At 38.6% G+C, this 20624-nt stretch overlaps 1 protein-coding gene across 5 annotated transcripts in view; it reads right to left on the bottom strand.

Moving 5' to 3' along the window:
- The window catches only part of FRMD4B (FERM domain containing 4B), a 358627-nt gene that overhangs the window by 32600 nt on the left and 305403 nt on the right, over nt 1–20624 (bottom strand). For all 5 annotated transcript variants that reach the window (XM_061396423.1, XM_061396420.1, XM_061396424.1 and 2 more), the window contains 4 exons: nt 15761–15844; nt 14165–14230; nt 11915–11972; nt 10394–10480 (listed from right to left, as the gene is read on the bottom strand). In XM_061396423.1, coding sequence (XP_061252407.1) covers nt 10394–10480; nt 11915–11972; nt 14165–14230; nt 15761–15844 — 295 coding nt within the window. The remainder of the gene's footprint in view (nt 1–10393; nt 10481–11914; nt 11973–14164; nt 14231–15760; nt 15845–20624) is intronic.

The following is a 20624-nucleotide window of genomic DNA, read 5'->3' as shown; positions in this document are numbered from 1 at the left end:
TGCTTCTTGACCCATAACAGGAGACAAGGTTTCTCAGGAGACAAGTAAGGTGCTCTGGTATTCCCATCTCATTCAGAATTTTCCAGTTTGTTGTGATCCACACAGTCAAAGACTGTAGTGTAGTCAATGAAGAAGAACCAAATTTTTTCCTGGAATTCCCTTGCTTCCTCTTTGATCCAAAGGATGTTGGCAATTTGATCTCTGGCTTCTCTGCCTTTTCTAAATCCAGCTTGTACACCTGGAAGTTCTTGATTCACATACTGCTAAAACGTCATTTGAAGGATTTTGAGCATTACCCTACTAGCATGTGAGATGAGTATAATTATATGATAGTTTGAACATTCTTTGGCATTGCCTTTCTTTGGGATTAGAATGAAAGCTGTTCTTTTCCAGTCCTGTGGCCACTGCTGAGTTTTCCAAATTTGCTGACATATTGAGTGCAGCACTTTCACAGCATCATCTTTTAGGATTTGAAATAGCTCAGCTGGAATTCCATCACCTCCACTAGCTTTGTTCATAGTAATGCTTTCTAAGGCCCACTTGACTTCATACTCCAGGGTGTCTGGCTCTAGGGAAGTGACCACACCATCATGGTTATCCAGGTCATTAAGACCTTTTTTTGTATAGTTCTTCTGTGTATTCTTGCCACTTCTTCTTAATCTCCTCTGCTTCTGTTAGGTCCTTGCTGTTTATGTCCTTTATTGTGCCCATCTTTGCATGAAATAGTCCCTTGGTATCTCCAATTTTCCTGAAGAGAGCTCTAGTCTTTCCCATTGTATTATTTTCCTCTACTTCTCTGCATTGTTCATCTAAGAAGGCTTTCTTATCGCTCCTTGCTAACCTCTGGAACTCTGCATTCAGTTGGATGTACTGTTCCTTTTCTCCTTTGCCTTTTGCTTCTCTTCTTTTTTCAGCTATTTTTAAGTCCTCCTCAGACAAACACTTTGCCTTCATGCATTTTTCTTTGGGATGGTTTTGGTCACCTCCTCCTGTACAATATTACAAACCTCTGTCCACAGTTCTTCAGGAACCCTGTCTACCATATCTAATCCCTTGAATCTATTTGTCACCTCTAGTGTATAATCGTAAGAGATTTGATTTAGGTCATACCCGAACGGTCTAGTGGTTTCCCCTACTTTCTTTAAGCCTGAATTTTGCAATAAGGAGTTCATGATCTGAGCCACAGTAAGCTCCAGGTCCTATTTTTGCTGACTGTATAGAGATTTTTTTCACCTTCAGCTACGAAGAAAACAATCAATCTGATTTCAGTATTGACCATCTGGTGATGTCCATGTGTAGAGTTGTCTCTTGTGCTGTTGTTGGAAGACAGCGTTGTTTGCCTTCTGGAGTACCAGAAAATTAGACTTTTGTAGGATAATGAGCTTTGAGAAAGCCAAATTGACCTACCTTCTGTTCAGCCAGCCACTTTGACCAGTGAAATATTTATGTGACTGAGAGTGAGTGTTCCCAACAACCTTATAGGGAGGTACTGCATTTAGCTCCATTTCACAGAAGAGAAAACTGGGGCTCAGAGGGACTTAAGTAGACAGAGCAAGGTCATAAAGCAAAATAGGTGCAGATCTGAGATTCACACTCAAGCACAAGGATGGCTCCAAAGTCCCCAGTGTCCCACCTTTCTCATCTGAGAAGAATACTCTATGGAGATTTGTTATGTTAACCAAAAAGGGGAGGAAAAAGGAGTAATTCCCAGTTCTGCCTCACAGGAAAAAAGAGCAGCAATTACAGTAGCCATTTGTAGGAAAAGGACTCTGAGTCTCTCATATTTTACTTACTTATTCAACCAATGATGATTTTGCTTCACTTCCCACCCTCACCTACAACTGCCAGAACATCTGGCCATGTCTGGAGATACTTTCAGTTCTCACACTGGAGGGAAGGCTGTTTCTAGCATCTTGTGGTTAGAGGCCAGGAATACTGCTGAATATCAGATCATGTGCAGGACAGAATGATCTGGCCCCCAACATCGATAGTTCAGAGACTGAGAAAAGCTGACTCATCACTGTTAGTAATGGAACTATGCTTTGGTAGGCTTCCCTGGTGGCTCAGAGGTTAAAGCATCTGCCTGGAATGCGGGAGACCTGGGTTCAATCCCTGGGTCGGAAAGATCCCCTGGAGAAGGAAATGGCAACCCACTCCAGTACTCTTGCCTGGAGAATCCCATGGAGGGAGGAGCCTGGTAGGCTACAGTCCATGGGTCGCAAAGAGTCGGACACTGAGCGACTTCACTTTCACTTTGGTAGGTGGTGTGTGTTGAAGAAGATGATAAAAGTTTTGCAATAAAATAATGATTTTTGGAGTTCTCTCTTTCTCAACTGGGTAATGCCTTTAGAAATAAATAGCTGTCCGGATTGTTTTCTAAATGCAAACGTTACCTCCTAGAGGGACTTAAAGCAACTGATAAGATAATAAGAGGCCATGCTCTCAGTGTCTGGTGTGCTGAGCTAAAATTCTGTAAAATATCACTTTGCTGACAAAGGCTCATATAGTCAAAGATACAGTTTTTCCAGTAGTCATGTACAGATGTGAGAGTTGGGCTACAAAGAAGGCTGAGTGCCAAAGAATTGATGCTCTCGAATTGGGTGCTGGAGAAGACTCTTAAGAGTCCCCTTGGACTGCAAGGAGATCAAACCAGTACATTCTAAAGGAAATTAACACTGAATATTCAAGAGAAGGATTGATGATGAAGCTGAAACTCCAATACTTTGGCCACCTGATGCGAAGAGCTGGCTTACTGGAAAAGACTCTGATGTTGGGAAAGATTGAAGGCAGGAGGAGAAGGAGGTGACAGAGGATGAGATGGTTGGATGGCATCACTGAGTCAATGAACATGAGTTTGAGCAAACTTCAGGAGATACTGGAGGACAGAGAAGACTGGTGTGCTGAAGTTCATGGGGTTGCAAAGAGTTGGATACAACTTAGTGACTGAACAACAACAACCCAACGGTGCATACTCAGGTAGTGAAAATTACTTTATCAGATGTGATGTTATAACCTTGCACACATAAAACATAAGGTCTTAAACGCAAGGAACAAACCATTCTGAGTATTTTTTGAAATGTTTAGGTGAAGATGTCCTGGGTATCAGAAAATGCATAACATAAAATCTGATCAGGAGAATGTCATCTCATATAAATTCCTTCTGTGGCCAAATCTCTAATCTCTCAGGGCTGATCTCATGACACCTGTTAGTACCTAGAGTGTTCGCTGCATGTGCCTCGTATAGCCAGTGCTGACCTGTCGTTCAGAGATACCTGCATGGCTTTTCTGGATGCTGACAGCTGGCATCCCTTCTCACAAATTGGTACCTAGGCTTCTCTGGTGGCTCAGTTGGTGAAGAATCTGCATGCAATGCAGGAGACCCAGGTTCAATCCCTGGGAGGAGAAGATCCCCTGGAGAAGTAAATGGCAACCTACTCCAGTACTCTTGCCTGGGAAATTGCATGGAGAGAGGAGCCTGGTGGGCTACAGTCCATGGGGTCACAAACAGTCATACACAACTTAGCAGCCAAACCACCATCATTGCTTTTTAAATATTTTCAATAAAAATCATGATTTTTGTCTTTTCGGGTAGATTGTCAGGGCCTCAATGACTAAGATGTGGGTTTTTCCTTACATGAGATAAAGAATATAAAGCACACGTTCAGAGCCCTTGCAAACAGAAAAGGTTCAAGAAAATTTGTTGGAAAAATATCAAACAGAGTATATTGCTAGAATTTTGTTCCGGAAGGATGAATGAATTGAAGCCAAACTGATCTTTAGTTATAAGTACAGAATGAAGAATACTGTTTATGCCTCATGAAACAGAAAAACTTTACCATGCTTTACATACTAACTGGTTTTTCTGCATTTGGACTGGTCAGTCCTATTAGAGATCTGTCTTTCATTTTTCTGTATATGCCAACAATTCAGCCATTCGGTAACTGCCTATCAACACAGAGTAACAGATGAAATAAAGAAATCTAATGGTTTTGCCTGACCAGCAGTCACTTTATTTTTTTTTATTTATTTATAAATATTTATTTATAAATATATTTATTTATTTTATTCATTCTTTAAGCTCCAGCTGCAGGGGTCTCTCAGTTTTTATAACACGCCTGTCCCCCTTCCATCAGCATACAGTGTTCTCTGACATGAACATGCCAGCCCACGCTTTGTTTTAAGCCTGGCTCCTTCTCACCCTTCAGGTCTCAGCTCATATGTTACCTTTCTCAGAGAAGCCTTCCCTGAAACAGGAAACATCCCCACCTGTCCCCTTTTCATCCCTCTGTCTCCTTGGTTCCCATCAGAGACTATTCAAAATCTATATCTTCAGGCTCTGCTAACTTGTTTGTTTCTCATTAACCATCCCCCCTGAAAGACTTCAAAGGGAACAAACACAGAAGGACAGAAACTACTTGTCACCCCCAGGATCTATTTTTCCTCCTTTCTTTTCATAACAAAACACTTTGAGTGATGGCTTTGTCCACGGCCACCCACCTAGAGGATACACTTCCAGACTCTTTTGCAGTTAGACCTGGTGATTTTTATGAACAAGGCTGCTTGCCTTGGCTTCTTTCCATCTGCCTACTGGTCACGAGATGGAAATGGAGACTCAACAATGCCCATCCAATTCTCTGAGTTCCCTGTCTTAGAAGATCTGCTTCAAATTCTCATAGTGATTAATTATAGGAGGAAAAGACAAATACCTGTGCTGCCCAGTAAAGTTTCTATAAATTAGAGTATGGTGTGAAGGGAAAAACAAGTAACTGTAAGGTTTTGTGTGTGTGTGTGCAATGTCTATGGGAAAGGAGGAGGGGAGGGATAAATTAGGAGTTTGGAATTGACATATATACAATACTATATTTAAAACAGACAACCAACAATAACCAACTGTATAGAACAGGGAACTATACTCAATATTTTATAATAATCTATAAGAGAAAAAAATCTGAAAAAAATTGATGTATATGTATTCACGATTGTATGAATCACTTTGCCATCCATCTGAATGTAACACAACATTGTAAATCAGCTATACTTCAATAAAAAGTTTTAAAAAGAAAAGAAAAATAAGTAGTCAATGAAGGAATTCACTAACTCATCGGGTCCACATAAGGAGCTGTGAGGTAGAGACACAGAATTCTTTGATTTTGATAGTTGAGAAAACAGAGACCCAAAAGGCTAAGAGACAGCTGCAGGTCAGCCAGCGGGTAAGCAGAGTGCAGGACTGGTTTCCATTTCAAATCCATACTATAAGGCTTTGGTTCTCCTCCCACTGACTCTGTGGAAGGTTTTAACAATCACATTGATTATTGGTGTGGCTGGAGCTTAATTATAGACTTTACAAACAGGATGGACCGGTCTTTGGGTTCTGCAATTCGTTTTTCTCCCTGCACACCACAATTCATTTTGTATTGATGTAGAAAGTACAAGTGGGCAGCACACGTTATCTTCTCTCTCCTACTCTTAACCTCCTCTAGCATTTCAGCAGCATTAGAACTAGCATTCAAATCGAGGTCCATGGTGATGGGGGCGGGGGGAAGAAGCAAGCAGGACTTAGAAATCATCAGGTTGGCTGTGCTCACAGCTAGTGGGAAGCTGCGGGGTAGTACAGGGAGCTCAGCCTGGTGCTCTGTGATGACCTGGGGGTGGGGTGGGGGGACAAGGAGGGAGGCTCAAGAGGGAGGGGATGTAAGTACGCTTATGGCTGACTCATGTCGTTGTATGACAGAAACACTGTAAAGTAATTATCCTCCAACTAAACACACACACACACACGCACACACACAAAAGTTGGCCATGCTTAGAAGAATACGCAAGTCACTGAGTTTAAATAAAATGAACATTGTACTTTCATGACAAGGCAAGAGGAAGATTTTTGTGCTGGTTACTTAATTTGTCTGGCTCTAGGCAACGGGAAAATCCAATAATTAAAAAAAAAAAAAAGTTTAGTTAACTGATGTTTAAAGGCCTCTTTCCCACCCTGAAATGTCCTGGGGTAATGAAGTGTATCTTAAGACTCTCTTAGAGTGTTATAATGCAGCAAGATATTAATCTTGAAAAGCATTTTATCCTACGATGGTCTACTGTAACACCTTGACTAGCATGTCATTTTTATTCCTCCCACCTCTGACAGGTTCTGGCTTTCCCCAGTGAAATAACTTGCTGGAGGGGTACAAATCAGCCATGACAGATACTGACACTTTACTCAGACACTGACCCACTGTCTACTTTGTGAAGACTTGAAATACTGAGTGAACAATAAAAACCCAGAAGGAATGTGTTTGCTTTTTTTTTTTTTTTAATAAAGTTTCATCGTTTTTAAGTGTGAATATCCTACAATTTGAAACTGAGTTCTCGTATGTTTCATATTCCCAAAGAATTTGCAATGACACATTTCATGTTGAAAGGGCAGATTTAAAAGAAAAACTGCTTATGATCTGAATTTTTAATACCTGAAATCTTTGTGGATTATAACTCTGAATTTAAAACTTTTCTCTTTAATCTGCATCATACCTTAGGGCATTGTGGTGAATGAACTGAGAGAGGCAGAATGCTTACCAGCCTCTGAAAATAGAAAATGTGAGCATGTACTCTCAGGTGGTACACTAAGGCTCTAGGTCTATAGCAATGTTGGATCCTTCCTTAATCAAATAGGAATCCAAGAATATTTCTCATACCCTTCTTTATTGCCTCTCTCCCTCACCATCAATGAGTAATTACCAGGTATGGAGTAATGACTGCAAATCAGGCATAATGCTAAATATAATCTCATTTAACTTTTACAACCACCCTATGTAGTTGGTGGCATCACCATTGTGCAGATCAGGAAACTGAGTTTAAAAATAGGTTAAGCAACTTGCCCAAGGTCACACAGCAAACAGACATCAGAGACAGGCTTTGGATTTCTTCCCAAACCCTTGGCCTGTATCATTATCCTACACAGATGCTTTTGCTGGGTATTCTGGGAGGTAAAACAAATACAGTCCCCAACATTCAGAGGCTATAACTGATAGACACGTAGAAAGGACAGAAGGGTTCAGCCTGTGGGACTCGGACCAACCATTTTTCAAAATAGCCTTTTGACATGTTATTGGCAAACCTTCCTCCTTCTGGTCTGTTTTTAAGCCATGTAATTATAATACAGCAGGCATGTGGTTCAAGAGGCTGAGTATCTACCCAGACTCCCACTCTGGCTTTTGTTTCATTCCGATTTGCCAATCTGACCTTCTTTTCTGCCCAGCCATTGGTAACTTGCTGGAGCATTGGCCCATGAAAACAGCTGAAGCATGTCCTCCTTTTATATATCAGTGTTCACGTCCTTTTAAATTATGCACTCCCTTATTTGTGCCAACTGAGCCAGGACAGGGACTTGAAAAACTCCACCCGCCAACAAAACCCTTAAGTTGTCTGAACAGGGAAAAATAAAGATACGGAAGCAGAGTCCCTTGTCAGGCTTAACAGAAGCAGCAAGGAGGAGGTGAACTATAGTAGAGAGTGGATACCTGCAAAAATAACCAAGAAAGAGAAAGCGAGACAGTGATGACACCGGATGGTCTGTTTATGGTCCCTTTCAAACTGAGTGGCATATCTTAAAAATGAAATAGGAAAACTCTAGAAGGAAGTGGCTTCCGATCCTTGTCTAGACTCTAAAATGAACAAGCAAACCTGATTATGATCAGTGTCAAACAATATTTACCAATTTCTATGAAACTGTGAATGTGAAGAAAGGCCTGTGAGTCATGAGCAACTGAGAGGAAATTAACAGCAACATTTACTGTGCAGATTCTGATTCACCATTATTTTGGAAGAAAGCCTGGTTGTTTTTAGTAGATCCATTTAGAGTCTGTGAGAATCTCAATTTTCTCAAGGCACATTAGCTAAGAAATTATTTGAGTCAATTTAAGTTATATTTTACATGCAAATTCAGAACAAACAATTTTAAAGAAATGTTATTAACGTAGAATTCAGGGAAGAAATAAATTACCAAAAAAAAAAAAAAAAGTCAACCGAGATGAGGTCTGCCATAAGAAAACATGATAGGCAGTCATTTGATCCTACATGATAGATAAACTAGGGGCTAGTTTCAATAAGAAACTTATTATGCTCCAAATCCATCCTCCTAGCAGTGGAAACAACCCACACGTCCATCACGAGAGAACTGGTTAAATAAAGTAAGTATTTCGACACCATACAGAACTAGGCAGCTTTAAAAAGAGTGAAAAGAGATCGGTTTTATAAGTGGCTTGGAGAAATATGACATAGTGTGAAATAGCACACAGGGACTTCCCGGGTGGTTCAGCGCCTAAGACTCCACACTCCCAATGCAGAGGACCTGGGTTTGATCCCCGGTCAGGGAACTAGATTCCACATGCTGGAATTAAGAGTTCACATGCCATGAGTGAAGATTCCATGTGCTGCAACTAAGCCCCAGCACAGTCAAAATACAGAAATAAATAAATTTTTTTTTAAAAAAGAAAAGAAATAGTATATATAGTAAGGTGTCTTTCACGCTGTAAAAGCTTGGTATGCTGCTGCTGCTGCTTGGTATACACACTGACAAAGTCTGTATGAATCAGTATCGGCCTCTTGACAATGTTTATAAACAGGCGAGGGATGAAGACTGAAGGACTTGCTACCCCAACTGACATGCTTCTATAGTAGGTGCTTTTTTTGTTTGTTTCTTTTAAAATGATTATTTAAAACGTTTTCTAAAAACATCAAAATATATAACTGCACAGAAAAATGATTTTGAAAAATATTCAAAAAATGATATGCCTATCATTTCTTTATTAGAAATTTATCATTATTTATCATTATTGGAAATTTAATCTTAGAAACAAACTTTCAAATACATCCTTGTTGGGGAGTTCCCCAAGTGGCCTAGCGATTAGGGTTCAGGGCTTTCACTGCTGCGATTAGGGTTCAATGCCTGGTCAGGGAACTGAGATCCCATAGGCCCTGTGGCACCACCAAAACAAACAAACAAACAAAAACTCAAACCCAAAACATAACACAACCACTAATTACTTATACTCCTGGAAATTAAATATTCCTTATTTCAATTGATCTGGGTCACTGGGCCAAAATTACAGAGATCAAGTTCTAACTGTGTAATTACACACAGGTTTGCTTACTGTCAGTCACCAGGCAGATCTCTGTTGAATGCTGTCTTACTTTTATTGAGAATCCCCAATAGGAAGCCACAGTGCCCAGCCAGTCTGATCCAGGAGAGCTGAATAGGCATTCAAAGGGGACTGTGGTTTGCTCTGGCAGACACCCTTTCATGTTTTCTGTGCCAGTTTCACAACCATAAAATGAGGAGAAAAGGGTAGCTTATTTATTGCCTAAACTCAAAGGAAGATTGTAAGCACCAATTGAAGCTGAATGGACACTTAGAAGATGAAGAGCATGTGGTATTATGAACAGGGCCTGACTTTATGAAAAACATGGCTGTTTTTCTAGTACACATTAAAGCCAGAGACAGATGGAAGTGCCAAGAGCTATTTAAGGCTGTGATGTAGGGATGTGATGGCGCAGGCCGCTGGACCACGGTCTGTTATTATAGGCCATTGTTTCAATAGCTGTGATTCCCAGACATGGCAGCAGAGGACAGGGAGGGTGGCAAAACCTACCAGCATGAGTAAGTTATGTTCCTATAATACTGAGTAGGCCGGAGCAGCTCGATGGTTATCTACACAAACTCATCAATTCTTACACAGGCAATAAGAAGTATTGTACACTTACGCTTGGTCAAGAGGAACAATCTCACAATCAAATTGCCGAGAATGTAACTTATTAGCTCTGGAAAATCCAAGCCAGATAGTGTACCTTTATTAAACAGCACATAATTCCTTTATCAAAAGTAGACATGTTAAGTGTGGAAAATTGTGAAACAAAGATAAGCAAGGATAACAGCAACAGTAGAAAGAAGATTACTTGTAACTATACCCCTGAGAGGTAACCAGTACTCAAATTTTTGGCTTACATCTTTACAGTTCATCCATTTGTTTATCCATTCAATGTAAAGATGTATATGTATGCATCTTTTTTATATATAGATAAAATTTATTAAACAAATGACATCATCATGTTCATACTAATTTAAAATAGAAATTAGATGTGTACACTTATAAACTATGCTGTGATCAACATCCTTGTAGTTAAATCTTTGTGCATAATTTTACTAATAAATGATCAGACATGGAATTGCTGTATAAATGGTGCATGAATGAGTTATAAAAAGTATCTCACATTTAACTTGACTCTTCTGTACACCTAGGACTTCACTAATCAAAAATTCTTTACCCAAGATTGCTTGTTGCCTCTTAAAGTGACGTTTCTAGCTCTAGAACAGCTTAGCGTTCCCGTGTCTGAAACGATTCACACTTACTTTCCGAGGTTTCACCTTATCTTGCAAATCATACTGGCCAATTCCTTTATAGCTGATTCCAAGCCACCAAGGAAGTCCTTGTTTATCCTGGAAGGTGGAAAAACATGAGAACCAAGACCTAATTGTTAAGTCTTCTAGAGATGAAGTAATATCTACCAATTTCTTGCTTTAACAAGTATCAGCAAGTCAAAATAATTTTGTCTTGGTAAACAAAACACTATTTAAAATCCTGACTTGTTATTAGAACACTTTCTTAGAATTTCTTCAAATAAGATCTATAAATCAAAACACACCAATACTATTAACACCATCAAAAAGAAAGACATATTACTGTTAGGATTAAACAATTGGAAAGAAGATATAAAATATAAGTAATTCAACGAGTAATTAATCCAGAGTACAAAGCCAGTTAGTCATTTAAAAAAAAAAAGAAAAAGAAAAAAGCTCTTTGTTCTCTTGATTAGTAACTAGCTATAAAGGTCAGGGAAGTTTCCAAAGAATTACCAAGATGAGAAAAGTGGTTCCAAATCCTAATGTTTATAAACTTAACAAGGAACATGGGAATACTAAAGCACTCTTCGGATGAGTTAAATGATTCAAAGACAAGATGCTTGAATAATGACTTTGAGGTATATAAGGGGAGAGGAGGAATTTTTTTTTTACTCATAAATTTATCTTTTAGGTCTTGCCAAAGAAAGGGTATACTGACAAAGGGAAAGAAAAAACTTGGGCTTAAACATATACCCATATGCAAACAAATTAAGAATCAGTAGAAATTAAAATGGAATTGCTACATATTTTTAGTAAAAGGTGTCCTCATCATACAGGTATGTATGATCCAATTCCCCACCATTTGGAATTGCAAACACTGTCAGAACTTGGAAAGTCACTCAAGATTGACCAAGTATAAAATTATACCTCTTTCAAACAAGACTCTTTTATTAACAATATGCTTTGTTCTCTATCATCTCAAAGTTTTTCTTAGTCAATTTCTCCATGTGTATGAAATCTAAAAATACTACTCAAATATAAAACATACCAACTGAAAATGGGTACTACAAATCTTGTAGAAACTTGAGGATTTTATGAAGCTGCTTAAATGATATGGGATGATTCTCCAATGATTCTCATACAAAGGTGGTATGAAATGTACATCTAGTAGTATTGGAAAGGTGCCCAATTGAAAGACATAAATAAGCAAAAGTAGGTAAATGCATAGGTGTACCAGAAGAGAATGATCTGAATATTTCAGGGCTAATAGAGGCTTTGGGAACACATTTGAACATAGCTAGCATTTTACAAAGATAATATGCTTTATAATTTGCTATAACAATGACAAGATACAATCAGGCTTTTATTTTTTTTAAGAAATTCAATCTTACTCTAAAAGCTGAAATTCCTAGAGAAAATTTACATAAATATGCATATTGATTTATGTGATTTTAGGAAGTTAATGCTGTTCACTAATGCTCATATGATAACACAGTCATGATGAAAGCTTCGTCATATGAAAGTATTTACCTTTACTGCATAATAATGGACTCCATAGGTTGGCAGAGCTTCTACTATTTTCATATACCTATGAAAAATGAATATATGTTATAACCTCTTATTAAATTAGTTAGAGGGTCCTTTTGGGAAAAGTGATCTAAAGAAACACCATTTGTATCTGCTTTACTCATTAAAACCACTTCTTTGACTAAAGGCAGAAATAGAATAAACCACTCTAGGGAGTAATACATTTTACCTCACTCAAATGTTAGAAGGTTGTTAACAAAAACTCAATTTCAAAAAGCTATAGGAAATATTGTCTGCATATTAAAATTTCTATGACTCAGAAACATATTATACTTTATTATAAACACAAATTGCAAGTTTTTTTTAACTAGCACTTAATGATGCAAGACACTAGAATCAACTTTTGAGTCTTGCTCATAATAAATAAAACATAGAGGTAATCTATATATTGATGGTGGTACATTTTAGAAATAAAGTCAAACCTCTTAGAAATATATGCTTTAAAAGAGTGAGTTTTATTATTGTAAATCTACTATTGTAAATAAGATTTTTAAATGTATGTACTCCCTCAAAAAAGTTAAAGTGATTATATACCTCTTGTTATTTTTAATTCAACAAGTATTTATTTTATTCTTTTAAGACTTTATGTTGTTGTTGTTTAGTTGCTCAGTCGTGTCTGACCCTTTTGTGACTCCATGAACTGTAGCCCACCAGGCTTCTCAGTCCATGGGATTTCCCAGGCAAGAACTGTGGAGTGGGTTGCTATCTCCTTCTCCAGGAGATTTTCCTGACCCAGGGATCAAACCTGCATCTCCTGCATTAGCAGGCAGATTCTTTCCCACTGAGCCACCAGGGTAGCCCTTAAGAGTTTATGGAGTGGACTAAATTGTGTAAGATTTCCTTTCTGCCCACAAAAAACTGAGACTCCTGTATGATACAAGTGGGCTGTTTAATAACATTTCGAAGATCAGTGGCTCTGGACCTTGTAATCAATAAACGTGATAATTCTTCAAAGTAAAAGGTCTCCATGTAAGTGAATATAAACAGTTAAGTAGATGTGCCAAGGCCAGGTAGCAATTACACTGCACAGCCAGGATTCCCACACAAAGTGAGTCGGATTCCACAGTCTAGAGCCTTAACTACTGAGTTAGACAGTCTCTTACTTGGAGCCATAACGATAATGATCAAAGGAAATAAGAAGATACTACATTTAATCAAGAACAGTTAATAATATGCTCATTAACCTAACCTAAAATCATTCATGGAAATTGCTATTCCTTTTTATTTTTCAGTTCAGAAGGTGGGCACAAATTAGGGATTCAGCTTTGGAACTGCTAACTTCTGATTTCTGCCTTGAAAATCCCAGCAGGTATACTGTGATAAAAAGGAGATGAGTGCAAGAGCAGGGATGTGGGAGAAATCTATACCTGACGGGGGAATAGTGATCACCAAGTCCTTATTTCACTTCTCACATGATTTGTGCTATATTCGGCAGATTTACAAAAACAAACAAAAAAAAAACCTTCTATCATCATAAAAGTTATTCCACAATATAGTCATGCTATATTAGTTTTTACAACTTAAAAATTATAAATTTAGTTTTTATAATTTAAAAACTTCAATGTAGCTTGTAAACTGTTCTTAATAAACAACGGATACTCTGTAGGTCTAAAATGTAGAAATCTATCATTACAGTCTGCTGTTTGTACCAGGAAGAAACAGATGATCCAATCTAGCACTGTGTGTTCCACCCAAAATAGAGCTGCCAACCAGGTGACCAAACATGGCCTCCAGACAGGTACTGTCTGCCTCACGTTGTACTAAAGTTTCTTAACATTACTTTGCAATTTTTTAAATTAGGATTTAATGGAAAGTAATTAGCCTCCAACTAAAATAAATAAAAAAGAAAAAAAATAGGATTTAAAAACTGTAATTTCCTTTTTTTCTTGAAAAACATTAGATGATTTGGCAGCATTATGCCTGAATGCTGAGGCTGAGTAGCCTTGTCTCCAGCCAGGTCAAAAGCTCTCTAATTCACCACAGTCACCACAATCTCATTTTTGTTACCTGCCTGACATTGGTAGGCATCTGAATTGATGACACCAAAGTATAGAATAGCCCATGAAGTTTGTAATTCACGGCAAGACACTTCTAGCCAGGTACTATATGCACACCAACTGTACAACAGAAATCATTTCAGATGACTTTCTCAAACAGAAGACATTACAACCATATCTTCAGAAAGATACTTACTGAACGACAGCTTGACCCCGAGTCAGACCTTTGATTTTCAAATAATGTTCAATTACTCTGTCCTCACTGTAAAACAAGGAAATGAAAAGTAGAGCAATATACAACTATGTGAAGTACAGATTCCATTTCAAGGTTTCCAGGTAGCCACTGAAAATACTTGAGAAAGAAGGCCTAGACCAACCTGTTCAGGAGATAGACGCTGGGTGACTTTCGTTTTTGTAGGACACAGACTCTTGGACCTCAGACGTTTGACTACCTTGTCTTGACTGTTTACAATTTTATATAACTTATGTGTAAAATGTTAAAACCTTAAGTTATTAGAAAAGGAAAATAACATCAATTCATCAAATGAAAAACTAATATTTTCTCCCATAACTGATGGAATATAATAAATACAAAACAATATTATTAAATGCTAGAGAGACTTGCTGGGGAAATTAAAAGTTTTTAAAGAGATCAGCAGGTGTAAGGTATTATAGACATTTTCCTTAAACTGCTAAGATTTAGAAAGAATTAAAAATGTTTCTACATGAGTGTTCAATCTAAAATACTCTACTCTCATGACTTGTGCACATAATACCTTAGGAGAAGGTAATAATACCTTCATTATTGTCTTAGGATAAAACTTTTTGATTAGAAAGGGGAAAAACAGGTGAACTCTGATCACCTTTGACACCATTCAGTTATTTACCCTCCTTTTAGACTGGTAGCTTGTTAGTCACATCTCAAGTATAATGAGAAGAATAAACGTTTTTATCTCTATATACCCAATAATCAACAGTAATCGGTCTTTGCTTTTTACTGTTAAGAAACTGTCACTTAACAATGATTCATTTAAAAGGTTCCAGATTCAGGATGCAATGTAGCCTCAGCACTCACTCTCACTATTGACTTGGGAAATATTCCAACTTTCATATTATAGCTCATTCATGGCGAATATTTATTTTGTAACCAGTTTTTTTTTTTTTTTTTTTGGTAACCAGTTTTTTAATGGAAAGGAAAACCATCTTCAGGATTCATAGCCTTAAACTGAGGAAAATACATTTAAAGGGAATGTAAGTAGTTTAAGGGGAGAAAACGTACTTCTCTAGGAAAAATGTCGCATGGGAGATGGGTACGATGGGTTCATTAAAACACAGACAAAGAAAACAACTCAAAATAGACAACGGCTCCTGGCTGTAGATGAAACCTCTGATCATTCAGGTTGTTTCTGTGCATTACGAACACCTCTGTTTAAGGAAATCTGTCTTTTATACCACTTGCATTGTACTCCTCCAGATGAGGGCTGTGTTACACAGTGACTACCCATATACTAAGCATGACTTAACAGCACTCTACAAATCTTTTATGCACTTGAATGGAAAGGCAAATGGCTACTCTCCACATATGACTACAAGTCTTGGGATGACAGTCTCCAGAGAGCTTTAACAAGACCTTGTCACTAGAAGGATCAAGGTCTACTTCTTATGAGTCTGACACATATTATAGGCAATTTGAGATTTCCCTCACTTATATTTCTTGCAGTCTCCTGAGGAGCATGTAGTTCTCAATGGAGGCTATGGCAATGGGGTCATGGGCCATCTTGGCTCAGCTTACCAGTAAGCAAGGGAGGGATGCTCCTGCAGAGTTTTGGTTGGAAAAGCTGGAAGTGTCTTTAAATCTTTCCTGGCATTTTCATCACTAAAAAGAAAAGTAATACAATATGTCAATTACTGTTACCTAAATGATTATCCAAGCTGGTCATCAGGTGAAATCTGAAAAGTAACAACTATAGCACATTTGTTGTTGTTTAGTAGCTCAGTTGTGCCCGATTCTTTTGTGACATGTGACCCCATAGACTGTAGCCCACCAGGCTCCTCTGTCCATGGATTTCCCAGGCAAGAATATTGGAGTGGAATGCCATTTCCTTCTCTAGGGGATCTTCCTGACCCAGGGACTGAACCCATGTCTCCTGCATTGGCAGGCAGGTTCTTCACCACTCAGCCACCTGGGAAGCCCAATGATAGTACACTGGGCTGTGTCAAATGTTATGGGGAGCAGACGTAAGGCAACAGACTTTAACTAAAGACGGTGCTCAAATGGAGAACCAAGTCATCTGATGAGATTTTTGAGGCTTTTACAAAGCCCAAAGGACATTAAAATAATGTTAAATTGCCATAATCTCATTTTCCTTACAAACTCACAGCTGTTTTCATTGTGTCTTTCCTATATGTATCTATTTTATTACAAAAGTATTACTATAATTGTGCATATTTCATATTCTATTTTTATATAGCATGTTTCAAATGTCATTATATACTTCCTCCATGTTCCTATAGCACCCTCATAATTATCTTTAGTGTCTACATAATATTCACTATGTAGGGACACTAGTTATCCTAAAAGCATTCACACAGTATTACCACTTTTTCATAATAGATATTATTGCAATAAAAAGATGTGTATAGACCTTTCTATTACTCCCTTTCTCTTACTTCCCTACCGCTTCCTGGAATAAAATGAACAAAGTTGGCCATCTGTGGAAATCACAGAAGATGACTTGAAAAATGTACTTCTAATGAAACCTAAGTGAAAGTCACTCAGTTGTGTCTGACTCTTTGTGACCCCATGGACTACACAGTTCATGGAATTCCCCAGGTCAGAATACTAGAGTGGGTAGCCTTTCCCTTCTCCAGGGGATCTTCCCAACCCAGGGATCAAACCCAGGTCTCCCGCACTGCAGGCAGATTTTTCATCAGCTGAGCCACAAGGGAAGCTGAATGAAACCCAAGATGTCCCTTGAATTGTACCAGGCGAACTAAAATGTACCTTGTGAAACATCAGCTCATTTTAAAATGGCAAAATCCGGAGCACATAGGCAATATTTTATAATAACCATCAATGGAATACAATCTTTAAAAACTGTGAGTCATTATGGATACATGAAATGTATAATGTTTCAAATCAACAATATTGTGATAAAAACCAATGACTTTTGAGAACAAAACTTAAAAAAAAAAAAAAAAGGGCAAAATTGTGGCTGTCCAATGAAGGGTGTGGTCTTTAAGGAACTTGACACAAGGGAGAAGAGGTAGCATGACTCAGTCATAGTTGGTCCTGTGCTGTATGATAGAAAATACCCTTAAATTGCTTCAGGTATTTAAGAAAGCAGTTTCCGCTGAAACAGACATGACTCTCAAAAGAATCCACTGGAGCTTAGGATAAGTGCATTAAAGAGCAAAATCCTGACCACCCTGGCATTTCTCAAACACAATACTGGTAACCCTTCCTCTTATTTTCCGCCTCTTCATACCTTTGCCACTAGCTACGGCTTCCTAGATGGTGCTAATGGTAAAGAACCCACCTGCCGATGCAGGAGATATAAGAGACACAGATTCAATCCCTGGGTAGGGAAGATCCCCTGGAGAAGGGCATGGCAACCCACTCCGGTATTCACAGGGTCACAAAGAGTTGGACACGACTGAAGTGACTTAGCACACACGCACCCTTTGTTGAGGTTACCAAGAGCTAGGCACCATGGAAAGCACTTGGAGGGCACTGTTCACCTTATGAAAGTCCCATCACAACTCTTCTCATGCGGCAGGTACTATTATTTACCCAGACTACTTTACGGGGGCTGGAGGCGGGGGGTAAGGGGGCCTCCCAGGTGGGTCAGTGGTAAAGAATCTGCCTGACAATACAGGAGACATGGGTTTGATCTCTGCATCGGAAGATTCCCTGGAGAAGGAAATGGCAACCCACTCCAGTATTCTTGCCTGGGAAATCTCATGGACAGAGGCACCAGTCCATAGGGGTGGGAAAAGGGTCGAACACAACTTAGTGACTAAACAACAACTTCACAGGTAAGAGTGTGAGTTTCAGCGAGGCTAAGCCTCTTGTTCAATGTCTCACAGCTATTAGGTGGAGGAGCTAGAAGGCTTCAAAGGCCAAGACCCACCAAGAGATTAATTACAGTATTCTATCACCTGATTCCTTGCCAGATTCCCAGAGGAGTGTCCTAGAGAGCCCACATAATATTCTCATCTCTGGCAAGGCAGAGCTCCCCCTTCGCCCTCACCCCTACTTACAAATGAAACCTCTGAACCGATTAGTTTCAAAAGCCATCACGCAAGCATTTTTACATTTGCTTTCCTGAGGTTTGCCCCAGTGTGAATTGTGATGTTGGAAGAGATGAGCTTGCAAGTGGAGGACAAAACATTGAACTCAAGGTCCATCTCCTCCCAAAGCATTCATCCAGTCCTCCTAGATCTAATGTCACAGGTCAAACTGGGGAACCAAGCACGGCGTGCTGACTGGTTTGGTTTGGCCCAGGTTGCACTGTGCTGGGTTAGAAACTGCTCTCTCCTGTCACCTGATGGGGTGTGGTGTGAGTGGTTGTCCTTCAGGGTCTACAGAAGGTTCATTTGCTGGTTTTATCAGTTTCTCCACCAGGCCACAGGGCAATCAAGTGAACCCACTGAGCAACCTGTATATAAATTTACCATCTTTCAGTGAGAATAGACAGAGCATCACCTAGCTGGGAGATAGTATGATCTGCACCTGTCAATGCTACAAAACCAGGCTTGTGGCCCTCCCTAAAGGTGAAAGATCCGGCTTTACAAATCACTCCAGGAAATGAAAAGTCACTTGGCTCCTGTTCTTACATAAGGATAAATCTCTCCATTCATTTGAAATCTGAGCAGTATGACTTAACCACATTGACAATCTGGGGAAACTGGTTTGGGCTTCCTGAAAACGAAAATACACCACAGTCCAATTTAATCAAAGGAAAGGTCATCTGTCAACTCCCACAATGATATTTATTTTTCTTAATCATTTCTTTTATCCTCTGTCCTTCAAATCCCATTTCCTTTTCAAAGATGTTGGCTTACGAATTTTTTTGTCAAGGGAAAATACACGCATATGTTCTGAAGTGACAGACTAAAGATAATACCTTTTGTTGTTAATCATCACCACCATCCACATGTGTGTTATCTTCTGGGTTCATGTGAACTGTATGCTGAGTTTAAAGAACTCAACCTTGCATTTACTTATTTCTTTGGATTAGAGTTAATTTTGTTGTGATCAAGACCTCACTAGAGTAGAAGAGAAGCTGCTATTTACCACAAATTCACTCATTCATTTAGCAAATACGTATTATGTGTATACTGCATCCGAGCATGTAGAAACAAGTGTCATTGGATGCAGTTGCATTAAAAAAAAATTTGTGTGTAATTCTTAAAATTAATTTTTACTAGAGTATAGTTGCTTTAAAATGTTGTTAGTTTCTTGTATGGTAAAGTGAATCAGTCACATATATATATATATATATATATATATACACTCTTTTTTTATATTTCCTTCCAATTTAGATTGCCACAGAATATTGAATAGAACTCCCTGTGCTGTACAGTAGGTTCTCATTAGTCATTTATTTTATACACTGTAGTGTATTTATGTCAGTTCCCATCTCCCAATCCATCTGACCCTCCCATCCCCCGCTTTGGTAACTCTCAGTTTGTCCTCTATTTCATGATATTGCTTTTAAGTTATGCAAATGTATTCAGCCAAGAGAGGCGAAAGGGAGAAGAAATAAGGGGGAAATTCTGTCCATCATTCTATTCAAAAGCTCACTGTTGAGAATAAGTGTGAAATGGAAGGTTTGAAGTTGCTTCCTTTTAAGATGATTTTAGTTTCTATGTCCATAAAGCACCAGCTTCTCAACATATTGAGAATTTTCTAGTATAGTATTTAAGCATTTAATACATGCTCGCTAATCATAAGAAACATCTGTATTTCTTAACTGCTTAACTTAAGAAACATCTATGTGTTTCAAATGGAGAAAAATACAACGTGATGAATTTTGGTCTTCGACAGGTCACCTTTCCAACACATTTTCAAAAGTAATTTTAACTATGCACGATTAGAACCTACCCCAGTTCTAAGATGTGATGTTATATATCTGGAAATGATGACTGAATAAATCAATAAATTACCAAAGGTTAATCATGAGCCCGCATCCTAAATAACAATGAATATTCATTCATTAAGACTTCTTTTGGGTTACAAATCAATCACTGAGAAGCAAGGAAAATGAGCATTAATAGGCTTAGGGATCATTTTAAGGAGAGTTTAGATTACTTTAAAAGGAATACACTTGAATAGGTGGAGCACAAAGGATCTGGGGGGCCATGAAACTATTCTGAATAATACTGTAATCATGGATATATGACATGCATTTGTCAAAAGCTATAGAATCAGTACAACGCAAGAGAGAATCATAATGTGACTATGAACTTTCAGTTCAGTTTAGTCGCTCAGTTGTGTCTGACTCTGTGACCTCATGGACTGCAGCATGCCAGGCCTCCTTGTCCATCACCAACTCCTGGTGTTTACTCAAACTCATGTCCATTGAGTTGGTGATGCCATCCAACCATCTCATCCTCTCCTCCTGCCTTCATTCTTTCCCAGCATCAGAGTC

This window comes from Bos javanicus, chromosome 22 (genome assembly GCF_032452875.1).
Source record: "Bos javanicus breed banteng chromosome 22, ARS-OSU_banteng_1.0, whole genome shotgun sequence".
Classification (NCBI taxonomy): domain Eukaryota; kingdom Metazoa; phylum Chordata; class Mammalia; order Artiodactyla; family Bovidae; genus Bos; species Bos javanicus.
Note: the sequence above shows the minus strand (reverse complement) of the source record. Positions and strands in the feature narration are given on the sequence as shown.